At 49.9% G+C, this 14,055-nt stretch overlaps 1 protein-coding gene across 1 annotated transcript in view; it reads right to left on the bottom strand.

Annotated features, from left to right (window-relative positions):
* The window catches only part of TTYH3 (tweety family member 3), a gene marked incomplete at both ends in the record, with an annotated part of 59,952 nt that extends 51,061 nt beyond the window's left edge, over nucleotides 1-8,891 (bottom strand). Inside the window, one exon of the mRNA XM_079543004.1 lies at nucleotides 8,769-8,891. Coding sequence (XP_079399130.1) covers nucleotides 8,769-8,891 — 123 coding nt within the window. The remainder of the gene's footprint in view (nucleotides 1-8,768) is intronic.
* Between the last annotated feature and the right edge of the window lie 5,164 nt (nucleotides 8,892-14,055).

The raw sequence follows: 14,055 nt of genomic DNA, 5'->3' as shown, positions 1-14,055 counted from the left end.
GAATGAATTAATGAGTTTTACCAAAAGCTTTCAAGTCACTGTTCTAATTTGCACCTTAAGTCAGCAGGACACTCAAAGGGGCTTTCTGTGCTCCTGGTCCCTCTGTCACATCCCACCACAGCACCTTGCTGCCACTCAGGCCTTACAGCCAGAGTGAACTCCACAGGAAGAGGCCTGGGCCTTCTGGACAGCTGAATGCAGCCATCACAAATCACACAGCAGCCCTGCAGTGCAAGAGAGCAGCCAGGTCCAGTGCACGATGCACCGAGTGCTGCCTCCATCACTTCCATTCATCCCAGCCCCAACCCCCAGCTCTAACAATTGCAGTTCAGTGCCGGGCTCCCAAGGAGGCAGAAATTGAAAACACGTTTCCATTGAAGCACAGCTTGAATTTCATGAATTCCATCACTCTCAACTTTCTCAGCATTTCCTGGAGCGAATACTGTAAAACAGGAGAGAAAGGGGGTGGAGGAGCAGGCAGGGAAGCAGCCTCATCCCTCCCCCCTACAGCAGCCAGAGAGGGGTGCAGGGGCAGTGTCAGCACACAGCAACAGGAGGAAGGGCTGCTCCTAGGGTGAAGGATACAAGGAAGGGATAGTTCAACATAAGCTTAGAGGAAGGAAAGCAACACACCACAAAACTGCCGGAGGCCTCGGGAACAGTAAAAGTCATCTGTTATGAGTGCTCAAACAACAGAGCTGCAGGCTGAGCCCAGATGCAAAGAGCCACAATTGCAGCGATGAGAAGGGAAGGCACACTGCATCCCAGTGCTCCCAGCAGCCACAGCCAGCCTCACTGGGAGCTCGGGAGCCTTGTGAGGCTGCAGGAGAACCCATCCCAAGCAGCAAGCCTAATGCACAGCAAAGCCCATCAATCTGCCAATGGACACTAAAGCAATTATAACTGCCAGAAACAACAGGCAGCACTGAGCAACAAGTCTTTTTTTTTTTTCCACATGCACAACTATAACCCAATTGACCTTGGGATTACTCAAGCTGGCTAATTAACACCCGGCAGATAGCTCTGCTACCATTACCCGTACCCAGACCCCCTTCCTCTCCCACAGCCCGCCCTTATCTGAGGGGCATTACATCATCTGCCCAAGCCCTCTTGTAACAGACACCATTATGCAACTCAAGTGCCTCCATTTGGGTTTTGGAGTTATTTTGAATTTCAGTGTTGAATAGCAGGCTTGTTTAAATTCACCGCATGAACAGCGGCGTTTTATAGACTGAAAAGGGTGCCCATGCACAGACACCAGCACTGGCATAACAACACATCTGAATGTGGTGCACATTTGTGAAACATCCATTCTCCACATGCCAGATTCTCCCCATCCAGGAATAAGCCCGGCATTGTCAGGACTGATCAGCACTATCTTTCATCCCTAATTTCACACTGCAAAGGACTTTGGTGCATATGCACGTGTGGCACTGTTATGGGATTGAGCAGGCAGAGCCAGCCCATAGCACTCTAAGCAAGGAAACCTCAATCTGAGCTGTAGCTCCAGGGATGAGGGTGAAGGGCAGCTCCTTCCCCTCGTTGGTTGCAGGGCTGCTCTCACCACTGCAGTAAAATATGCTTCCTTGCTCAACTGGTAACTCCAAAGAAGCCTGGCACAGCTACATCTGCCAGAGCTAACAAGCCCAGGGCCATGGAAAAGCAAAAGCTGTTCTAAATCTTACCATCATTTCCAAGTGCACAGAGAAGGGAAGCAACACAAGTATCAGGACTGAGTTACATCCACCTCCCTACCTATGCATTGCATGCTAACCTTTCCCCCCCTCCTCTGCTCTTTCAGCAAGAGAATAACAGCCCTGCAGCCCCAAGCACACACAAATGACTGCTTTACAGGAGCACACACATTTGCGGCTAACCAAAGATCACATGATGAGAACAGACTTGAAAACCTACAAGTTGATCACCATCAGAAATCTAAAGAAAAAAAACCTTGAGATTAAAGAATTTACAGTGTGAAAGTGCCCCAGGTTTGGCTTTTTTTAACATATACATAGGATAAGACAAGGAAAGAGGAGAAAGCATCAGCAGCACCCTGCCCTCACAGTGACTATTTGCTGGGTACCTGCTGACCCTTTCACAGTGCAGCTAAGGCTCTCTCTCATTTGGGGATACATGTAACCAATTCCTGGTTTCTCACTGCAGTCATGCAACAAGTTTTCTCAGCCACTTTTTTTAGGCTGTCATCCGAGTGCATCCCCAGGACAGCAAGTCTTGCATGACCTCAATCTTCCTTTGACGTTTGTTCACCTGTCCTGTTAATCATCATCTGCACTGAGCAGGCAGCAGGATGGCACACCGAGCAGCAGACAGCCTTGCTCAGAGGGCAGCAGTTACGGGGTGTTTAATTATTTGAGACAACTTTTCCAGCACATCAGTACGTCCCCAAGTATTTTAAGCCTTATCCACGTCTCAAGAGCACAAGCTGGTTTAAGAAGTTCAGTCCAGAAGGCGATCCTGGTACGTTTCAAGGTTACTCAAGTCCTGCCCAAATCTCACAGCAAAGAAATTCCCAGACACCATAGCCCTTCCCCCGGCGATGGGAACCTCGCTCAGCTGAAACCAAGCCAAGTTCTCCTACCCACTCAAGGGGAATGGGAAATCTCAGTGTAGCTGGTAGAAAGCTTACTGCTAAAAGACAAAACAGAGACCAGAGGAGAGCTGACAGTCATCAGGAGCTTAGTTATAAGGGCTTTGCACCACTAAGTGTACAGGTGGGTGGGAACTAGCAGAAAAGAGGTAGAAAGTTAGCCTTGTCCTGGAAGAAAGAGCAAGAAAATAAAAGGGAAAGGGGGGGGGGGGAAGGAAAGAAAGATGCCAGAGGTCTGGAGGTGCCCATCCTTCAGCTGACCAAAGATGCTGCATCAAGAAACACAGTGTGACAAAGGCACCAAATCTTTGTCCGTCTCATTCTCAATTGACAGATTTTTGTTCACAGGTTCAAAAATAAATTTAATCCAAAATACAAGTGAGGGAGATAAAGAAGAGTTGCGCGCAGCTCCCTTAATCCACATTCAAAGCCTCGGGATTAAGACAGAGGAAAGCACCTGACTTCCACCCTTAATCTCCAGCCATGCCTAATGAGATATGTTCTGGGTGAGAACTTCTCACTTTCCCTAATAATGAAAAATAAGCAGCAATAAATTCCACACCAACATCTGCTTGAAGCATCGCTTGTTTTACTGGATGAACGTTTGAACAAAGGCTTTTTGTTAACTGGAAACTGGAAGAGCGTGGATTCTGCTACCCCCCCCCCCCCCCCCCCCCAAAAAAAAAAAAAAAAAAAAAAAGTAGCATTGAGAATCAAGGAGAAAAATAAAAGATGAAGTGAACTATTTGATTTCCATAGTCCTTTCTGCAGAACACCAGTGGTCGGGCTTTGTATCTAGACACCAAAGAGAAGCTTCCTAAGCAGCTGCATTGTTTTGGTGGCAAACTATATCAGAGAACCTCATCTGCTTTTGCTGTTTCTGCTTACTCTGTTTTGAAAGCAAAGGCAGAATTGAAAGTTCTTGAGCAGTATTTGCTGCAAACCAACAGACACCTGTGTGCACACAAGCGTAACACACCTGCAGCACTGGGAGGAGGTGGATGCACCACCTCGACACTGTTTGTGCTTCAGACACCATCAGGAGTCACAGGTCTCATAGAAAAAACAACAAGATCTTCAGCAGGACAAGTGGTTTCAGTGCCAAGGTGCCAGCAGCTGCCCATTGCGTGAGCAGAGCAATGGTTTGAGCACTGGTTTCACTGGTGCAGCTGAGAGCAGCACGATGCTGCCCAAGCCAGGCACAGCATAAGGGTTTCCTTGCACTGGAAAGCTCAGCGGGGCTGGCAACATCTTCTCTGCACAGGATTAATACTTTCAGGATTCGACACATACAAAGCAGTTTCCCCCCTCTGCACACTCTCAGCTCTTTCCCCTACAATGCATTCCACATTTCTCCAAGCCGTCCTTTACCTCTGTGCAAACTTAGGTTTGCTAAAACCATACATTTAGAAATGTTGCTCTCTGAGCAGAGTGCAGCGATCCACAGCCAGGGTTTCCAGAAACTGTGAGCCCTCAGGAGACCATCTGAAAACGTAGCAGCACAGCATGGGTCAGCAAAAAAGTATGGCTGCAGACAGAAAGCTGGCAGAGGTTGACTTCTTTCCCTGTCTGTATACCATATGCTGCTGTGCAACTGGATGTATGGTATACAGAAACCTTTCTGTGCCTTACTTCAGTAAATCAACCATCAAAAACTGTCTCAGTTCCACATTTCTTGGTCAGCCATTGTGCTGCAGCTCCCTCAGATCAAACAGACCGGAGTGGGGCTGATGTATGAGCACACAGTTACTCATGCAACCAACACTGATGAGAAAAGGGAAGCAGGGATTTACCATTAGTTCTTCAAAATCTGAAAGCGACTTCAGCATAATTAGAAAACATTGGATCCTGCTAACCAGGGTCACCTAACCTTTCTGAAAGTGCGAAGAAACGAATGCTGCAGCGGGATGCTGATCAGGCTTTGGAAGAGGTCCAACTGTTCCCAAATGCAGCCTTCAGCCTGACCCCCCCCTTCAGAAAGGCCCATTACCCGCTGACTGGGAGCCAACTAGACAAGAACACGTCATCCACTTTGACTAAGACACATGTTCCCAATTTACAGAAAGACTCTTGGTTTCAGCATTGAAATAGGACGCCAGTACAGTAGAGGAAGTTCTAAAACAATCTCTCTAATCCAAGTTTTTTGGCAGTTCAGGCTTCACCGTGGTTCCCCAGCCAAGAAATACTTCCAAAGACGACATTAGCTGTTATGTGCAGGGAAACAGCCTCACAGAGCCAGCGAGTACCTGACAGAATTCATTCCGTGCTGAACTCTTGCCTACACGTTGAAACACACATGGATGAGAGGCTGCAAGCCAACAAAAGGCAGAGCCCTTGGGTTTACACAGCCCTTCACACTGCTGGGTCCCCCAGCACATATATCAGGGGATAAAAACATACTACTGCATAACAGCACCGAGCAGGGCATGCAAAGAACCTCCTGGGTGACACAGTCAGATAGACCATCTCAAAACTGCGGACTGGAGCACAGCCCTGTTCTTATCTTTGCTACTTTCAGCATGGCCGTGCTTCTGAACTGGTGGGAATCCGTCATGCAGGCTTTTTCCCCATGCACGTTCAGCTGCCCCTGCACCTCCTGTCTGTGTGCAACAGAAGCAGCGCTGCTGGGATGCAAGGAAAGAGCTTCAAAGATGTGCTGGAGGGCTTTGCTCTCCTCTAGCCTGCTTCACACAGAGCCCACATTTACACAGATTCAGGTCAACTTCACCATTCTGCAACAGTTAAGAAGAGCAGAAGTTTAAGTCCAGTACTCCACAGCTCAGCTTCTTGCAGCCTCTTTTCCCCTTAGAACCATAGAATCACAAGGTTGGAAAGGACCTACAAGATCATCTAGCACAACTGTCCTCCTGCTACCATTGCTGCCACAAGCCACTAAACCATATCTAGTCTCTCTTCACTGTTTATAGAGCATTTCTCAGCTCACAGTGAGACATAAGAGCTACAGAGAAGCATTCTAGGTTCCTTTCCTGCTGGTACCAAAGGCCCCCATCTCAAACAACTATCCCTACACCCACTGTGCACCTTCCAGCACGTGACCTCCGCAGTACCTTAACCAACTCTCAGAAATAAAGTGAACTCAGTGCTGTGCAATAAAGCACAAACAACAGATTAAGTTAGTGACACCAGCAGCCTGAGGAACACCTTCATTTCCCATTCAAGTTAATTGGGAAAGTGGACAGTGCTGCTGCAATGGCCATTATCTGCTCAGCAGCAAAAGGCACAGAAACCAGAACTGTCAGAGGGAACACAGGCTGTGCTCCATTTTTACATTCCCTTCACTCCAGAGTTTGTGACTCACTACACAATGAAAAGGCTTTGCAGAGCACTGCAGTATGACTCAGATGAGAATACAGCCAGAACAAAACTGTTCATATCAAGATATCTTCAATCCCAGTGACTCACGGGAGGGCAGGAACTAGAGAGATGAGCTGCTGTGTATGGAAGGCTCTACGGAGCAGCACATGGAGGCAGCTCTGATGGGATCACCCAGCACATCAACCCCAGATGTGAGGGATCACAGCTCACCCTGGGCTGAAGCTCACCTCCCTTCCCCTGGGTAGGGAAGATGCCCTCAGACTGTTGCGAGGGAAGCCAGCCGTCTGAAGGCCATGCATATACATACACTGAAACCATTCAGTCCTGGTGGGAGGATTTGTTCTGCTGCTGCACGCAGTGTTCTAACCTAGCACAACATGATACGCAGTGGGAGAAGATAAGAAGTAAATGATACCAGGGGATGGCATTTCAGAGAGCAACTCAAGGTAAAGGAGGTACATGGTCAAAGCCCCCAGCTGCACCAACCCTAGCCCTTGGGGCAGCATCACCACAAGCACTCCTCGAGCTCTCGGACAAAAGAAGCCCCCTGGTTGTGGGGGGCTGCCTCCATATGGGCCAGTGCACAGCAGTGTAACTGCTTTGTAGAACGGGGCTGTGTGGGACAGAGCAGCAGAACTGCTGTTAAGCCTGGGTCCTCACAGATGTGCTCACCGCCCAGAGTCCCAGGAGACACAGAGATCTGATTTCAAACACAGACAGTGAGTGCTTATCTAAGAACTACACGCACTTCAGAGAGGTTTCAGGGGACAACAGCGTGTCTGCTGCTTCAGTGGAATAGAGGCTCAGGCATTACAGTAATCCCTGACAGGTAGAGGTTACATCCTGGTACATCTGTACCCTCCTCACCCACAGCACGTGGCACTCCAACAGGTGACAGGACAGAACCCACATCCAAGCCACTGGGTCACATATTTTGTTCAAATGGTGACTGATATTACCAAAATTCAAAGACTACCATCACAGCACGAGCACAGAGAGGGTGGGCTTTCACTAAGACGATCCTAAAGGAAACAGTACTTTATAAAGAAAGCAATGTTTTCCCTCTCTCGTGACTGGGAAACCTTCTCCTGAGAACCAGAGAAGACACACTGCTTCCTTCCTTACGTGGAATCAGAATGAGAATGGATACAGTGACCTGCTGTATGCCTATTTAACGACAGCCGTCCAACTACTCTATGGCTTGAGGTCATGGAAACTTGAAGATGTTTTCAATTTAGCAAACGTAATCCTTCCTTACTGCAGCCAGGGACGCTCTGTCCTTTCCCATCCCCATACGCTCCCAGCGAGCATCCCCCAGTGACCTCACATACCGTGGGCACTGACAGCTCACATGCCCTCAGAACGAGGGCATCAACCACAAACAGAGTAGAAAACAAATACAACCACAAACTGGGCCAACTTGCGAGACCTCTGAAGAAGAGAGCTATAAACAGGATTTAAATCAAGAAGTGGACTGCCTTATTTTCAGGGTTTTATATGGTTCCGCCTCCATAACGTGACAGATTCCTAAAGAGAAGGGGAAACTATGCCAGCACCAGCTGCAAGCAGAGCAGGGGATGCAAATTCATAATAAAGCAAATGGAAAAAGCCAGAATTCAGAACAATTTGAAGCATGAGAGAGCGCTCAGCATTACAGTTCCCACTCCCGGATTAAGCTGCCCTGTTTCACTGCCTTAGAATTAATCTATGTGGCTACAAACTCCAGTGCCAACTCGCAGCAGCACGGTTATATAAGCACTGATAACAGTGCCTGCATTGCTGGAGCTGTCGGCCACCCCCCCCAGCCCTGAAATCAGCAAAGCTGCAATTCACATCGTGCTCCTAAAGACAGACCCCGCAGTAAACCAGACGTTTGGGTTGAGATTTGATAAGACATTCGCTTTCGAGCTGATGTTCAGACTGAAAAGGCCATCGGCTGCCACGTGAGGAGTCCTGAACAGCATGGCAGGAAGGGCAGCACTGCACTACACAGAGGAGAAGGAGAGAGGAGAAGTCCGAATGCGATTACAGTAAAATTATCTGAGCACAACTGCAAAGCGCTGCGAGGAGCGTTTTGGGCCATCCAGGTGACATCCACACACCTGCGGGGCACCCAAAGGTCACACAGCACAGCCGGCTGTGAGCTCTGTGCTCACACAGCACACGCAGCCCCCCGGCCCAGGGGCAGCCCTCCCCCCCCAAAGGGATGGGGCACAGCAGGCCGCCTGCGGCCCACGGCCCCGCGTGGCCATATTGAGCCCCTCGGCCACGGGAACCACAGCAAGTTCACGCAACGAAGCCCCAAACGCTCCAGCCGGGTCAGTGCTCCGCTCCGGTTATTGGTTTAAAGACGTTTCTCAGCATCCGCACATCGCCTCCGCGTTCCGCACCGGCATCACCCCGCAAAGCCGCGCTCCCGCCTCGCTCCGATCGCCGTTCTTGCCGCAGCACCGCCCGCACATTCACGGCCGGAGCCTTTTTCCCGCAGCAGCGGCTGCGGTTCCAGGACGGCACGAGTCCTCTCCAAAAGCAAAATGGTGCAGCCAACCGATCCCGGCGGCCGCGGCTCTGAGAGGCGACTCGGAGCCACCGCAGCCCCGCTCCGAGATGACAGCCGAGCGCGCGGTTCCGCGATCATCGCAACCACGCGGCCAACAGAGCGGCACCGAACCCTCGGGCGATTCCGACCCGGCGGCCCCGGGGCACGGAACGCAGACGGGCGGGGAACAGAGAGGACGGGATGGGACGGGACGGCCCCCTACCCCCACACGGACGGAGGGGACGCGGCCCCTTCTCGGCACCGCGCTCGGAGCGCCGCGCTCACCTGCTGGTACTCGGCGTCGTCCGGGCGGAAGTCGGCGGCGGTGAGCTCCCAGCGCAGGCTGAGGTGCGGCAGGCGGTGCAGCAGGCTCACCCACCAGGGCGGCGAGTAGCTGACGCCCGCCATGCCCGCCTCGCCTGCCTCATTCACCCCGAGCCGCCGGCCATGGAGCGCTCCGGGCTGCCGGGTCCTCGCCTCACCTGCGGCCCCGCATGGCCGGCTCCCCCGCCTCCCTCTTCCCCTCCCGCCGCGCCGCTCGCTCCCTCTTTGTTCGCCGAGAGGCTCCGCCGCCCCCGCGCCTGGCGCCGCCCGCCCGCTCCCATTGGCGCCGCCGCGCTCCGCCCAACCGCCGGCGGAGGGGAGCGGCCCCCCCGTGCGGGGCTGCGGGCGCGGGGCGGGCCTACCTGCCGGGCCCGGCTGTGGAGGGATGCTCCGACGCGGAGCTCCCCCCGCTGACCCCGCGCACTGCGGTCCCGCGGCAGAGGGACGCGCGGATTCGGACCTTCGAGGTGCCGAGCTGAGGGCTCGGCGTGCCCCCGCACCGGGCGTTTGTGCAGCGTGCTTCGATGTTGGCTTCCTGAGCGTCCGAACACGAGCGTTTTCCAAAAACGAGGGGGGATTTTCAGCACCGAGGTGTCCAGAGGCTCCTCGTGAGGTTTCCGAGCTCACCGCGGTGCACAGTTCGCACACAGGTTTGGCCTCTCACAGCCCCCAGCACAAAAGCGGCACTGCTTCAGTAACTCAGCTGATGTGGACCTGTGGGTCACCGAGCCGACAGCTCCGAGCCCCACAGTGCAGCATTACCACCGCTGGGAGAGATCTTGACCAGGGCAGGATTTTCAAATGTGTTGTTAGGAAGTGAAATCTTACCGCTCACAAACAGCACCGGGTCCCACATCTGAGCTCACAGCGCTGTGTGCACAAGTCTGAGATACATGACAACAGGGGTGCAAGACAGCACCTCCACTCCTGCGGCCTTGTGCAGCAGGGCAGCAGAACAACAGCACATTTTCTGTTCTTTTCTTTTTTTTTCTTTTTCACAGTGCCTGCCAGGATGAGGGAATTATTTCATGGTCTGCAATATCTCACCTCCAGTTCAAACGACCCCAAGACAAGGAGCTGAGACCTTGCTCACATCGTGAGATCTCTGCATCAGCCACCAATGCCACAGTTTAAGCAGTTCAGTGTTAAAGCGCTCTGGGGTGGAATCTGTGCTGCAGATGTTGCTGCCACGGGGCTCTGGATGGAAACTCCCTGCCAGGCCATGCATCCAAGTGCCTTTGTGAGCCATGTGATGGACGTGGAATAAAAGCAGATGCAGCAGCCACTCAGCACGGAGATCCCATTTGACAACGCTGATGTAAATCAAACTGAACGAAATGTTTTGGGACGAATTGCAGAGAAAGCTGGATGCCATTAACAGGGGTGTCAGCAGCAGCGGCAGGATGAGGCCCTGCATGGGGTGGAGGTAAGCAGGGATGGGAGCCGCCTCGCAGCACCCCATGCATGTCCCTCACTGCCATTCATTGCAGTGACAGCTGGATTAAATTAGAGCAGAATGAGGATTGGGGATTAGAGAGAAACAGAAGCATCAACAGTTTTAATTTCTATCCCACAATTATTGATAATGATGTGGGAAAATGTAAAAATAAATTTGGCAAACTGGGAATAAAAGACAAAGGGCAGGATCCAGCTCTGGCCATGCTCTGCATGGTGGGGCACAGCCTGCTGTACCACGTCAGGAAGCACTGTTTGCCTTTCTTAGATGCCTCCCATCTCTCATTTGATTCCATTCAGGCAATTCTTGATTACATGACAACACACCGCTTAGCAAGGCTTCCCTGATTCCAGCAGCCTTTTCCCTCCCAGCACAAATAGGTAACTCTCTTGTTTTGCCAAAGCAAAATGGACAAACGAAGCACCGCTGTGACAGACCAGAAACAAGAGCTCACAGCAAGTCACCCTTGCACAGAAAACAGTTCTACAATCAACCAAAGCAAACTGCAAATGTCAGCTTGCTAAACGGTAATCCTGCTGCAAAGTGACCCAAAGAGCCACATTAACGTTTGCTAACTTCTATGGCAGCGGCTCTGCTACCGAATCTCTGGATAAAATACACAGATGTGTTCAAAATTAAAGGCAGTGAAGACAGAAGGATGGACAAAACCAGCAAAATGGCCCCAGCTGCCCCTGAGGCCATCAGTCTGAGAAAATACTCCTAGAAAATATCTCTTTTTCACTCTTCAGCAGCTTCTGACTTCAGATGCTCCTCCCTGTGCAACCAGAGCACCATTAGTAACAGTCACCCCACACCCATGATTCTTTTTATTCACTCCGTGATGAAGCAATTCCAATTTTAATACACCACGAAGCGAGGAACCTCCTGACTGGCAGCCCTGGCACACGTTAGGAAAGGCTTTGGCCAACAATATGGATTTAAAAGTGCCAGAGCCAGCAGGGGGATGGGTAGGCCTTGTGGGTGCCAACAAACAGCCACAAGTGGGACCGACATAAAACATTAAACAAATGAAAGAAATGGTCTGAAAAGGTCAATCCTGTCATTCCCAGCCCTGAGGCAGCGCTTTCCTTCCCTCATCTTCCACCAGTGTGAGATCCGGGGAAATGGGTGGGAGATATGGAAATCCTATTGCAAAAGCACCTGCCCGCTCCTTTCCTTTCCCCAGAGAGCTACACGCAGAACATTCTATTATTTAGTTAATTGCAAAGAAACAATTACAAAGGAACTTGGCAAATTCCCTCTAATCACAGCCAGACCCGGTGCAGTTCAGTAAGTTCAGCAAATTAGCAAATAAGTGAATATAAAAAGGAAAGAATAGCACAGCTCAAATTGCACTTTGTTCGTTTGTTTTGTCAGTCGTCGTTTCTGTTTAATTATTTAAGATACTTCTACATAACATTCTGGTACATTTTGTATGATAATAAAGCCTTGCTAGCACAGAAAAGCTGTGCTCGGCTATTGAACATCCGCTGAGGGGAGGAAGAGAACTGCCAATTCCTTGCATGAACTCTGGAGTGGCTGCTAAGGAAAAAAATCCAGGCTGGACACATAGGCTCTGGTGTAAGACACCAATAAGGATGACTGCTTCATCCTGAGCTGACGTTTGGACAGGATGTTCTAACCTGTATTGCAGGCATTCGTGATCAACCCCCAAGTTTACAAAACACTGCTTTAATTTTCTGTGTAAATAACTAGAGGCCATTTAAGCGTAGCTTTTTTAATAGCTGTGCTATTACCAGGTGATGGATTTTACAATATTTCATTTCTAGATTCATACTGCAGGAAAGACTTTCAAGCTCTGCTACACCACCAAAGCAGAGCATCACTGCTGAACTGACAGAGGGAGAGGGGCAGAGGAGTGAAGTGCAGGCGTGATACTGCATGGCTGACAGCAAGGAGGTAAGGCAGTGTGTCACAGCGAGCACCACAGCCCTCCTGGATCCTTCCCCATCACTTTAAGCATCAGGATTTCATGACAAATCTGTTTGTACGACCAAGAATAGAAGCCCTCACGGGTTTTTTTGGTACCCAGTGCCACAAATATGGTTTTGAGGCAGGCTGGCAAAAATCTTCCCAATGGTGGGAGAGCTGTTACAGCCTGAGCGTCACCTGGAGAGGGAAGTTTTGTTTGTAAGGGGAACAACAGGAACATTTCCTGGGGATCAGAAAAGATGCACGAAGACGTGGCCTCAGATTTTAAGTCAATAGGAAAGCCAGAGTGGAAAGGGCAAGGGCTTAATCAGCAGAACACAGCAGAGCATCGTTAACAAGAACACAGCAACATTCGCTGTTCAAGGCTACTCCTTCAAGCACAATGAGGGCACAATGAATGCTAAAGGCCACGTAAGTAAGAACAAATGTGCTTTACGCACATCTGGTTTTGTCTTTTTTTCTTTCTGGCAAATTATTTATCCAGATTTCACCCTGTGACTGTAGCAGCTAACAAGCAAGCAGCACAGCAGATGAAGCGGCACACATGAGACTTGCTGTACTCTGCCCAAAGCCACGTATTTGAGGGAATGGCACAGCAGAACTACTTGACAGGATTCCTCTTTTTGAACAGAACACCAGAAACAGGTCTGAAAGCAAAAGCCCACCGCTGTTGTCAGTAGTGCCAGGCTTCCATTCACCCTACTGGCAGCAGGACCTGGAATTAACACTAATGAAGAAACTCACACCCCATGTATTTAAGAGCTAATTTTTTACTGGCCTCGTTGCTCGTCTTGCAGAATGAAGGAGACCAGGCTTAGCAAAACAGCACGGAGTAAAAGGTCAGCCTAGGTGTGAAGTAAAAACAACAGGAGCAAGCTGAAGAGGTCACAAAGGCAATGCAAATACAACAACTGAAGCAGGGAAGTATGAACAATTAATTTACAAACTTGGGCTTTATTGGAAAGTTCAACAGCCAGGAGAAAATACACTGCAACTGTTTTAGCTTTTAAAAAGATCTCAAGGTAACTTGCACAGTTCCAATTATTAAAACAATCACACAAATGATGGCTTTCTGATATGCCAAGATGAATAAGCTTTCCATTTCATCTATATAAAAAGCTGCCTGTCTAGGGATTATTTGCATAGCTATGAAGGAAATATTACATCCTTCAGGTTCTGATGCCTCAGTAAAATATTTACAGGCATAGGCACTTAAGGACAGAAAGAGATCAAATCGTGTGAAAGATCCCTATATTCACATGTGATCACTACCTGCAAAGAGTACAGCAAACTGTAAAGGGTTTTATGTAGGCAACATCATCCCATGCAGAACTTGCATATCATCACAATGGAAAGTGTGCTACTGGGAGGTTACAGTGGAGTTTAACTTGATTTCAGGACCTTGATGCCCCTGCAGATAATGTTTTTCAGACACTAAATGTCTGTGTTGGCCCTATCTTGACAGGTTTGAGCCACGCAGATGTTCACTGTCCTTAGCTCCCTGTTGAGCTGAGGAAAGGAAAAATGCCCCATTTCCTCTGAAAAACACATTTTCTTCCTTTACTGCTCCATGGCTCTTCCCAGATCTACAGGTTGCTCACATGGTGGAGGTTTCTCTTTCTAGCATACACCAAACATTCACACGCTGTGACCGTGTTGTTATCTTTCAGAATTATGAGTTTGAAGCGTGCTCAAAGGAAGCACCAGATTTGTATGGCTATCAGACTGCAGACTTGAATTCATGAAGCTCATTCACCCCAGAAGACATTTGCTCTTTCTCACACTTCCTTTGGTGACTTTGGTCACACGCAGTGACTGTCTCCCCTTTGTCCAGGCATT

The sequence above is a fragment of the Tetrao urogallus genome (assembly GCF_951394365.1).
Source record: "Tetrao urogallus genome assembly, chromosome: 15".
Lineage (NCBI taxonomy): Eukaryota > Metazoa > Chordata > Aves > Galliformes > Phasianidae > Tetrao > Tetrao urogallus.
This window is presented reverse-complemented; position numbering and strand designations above follow the sequence as displayed.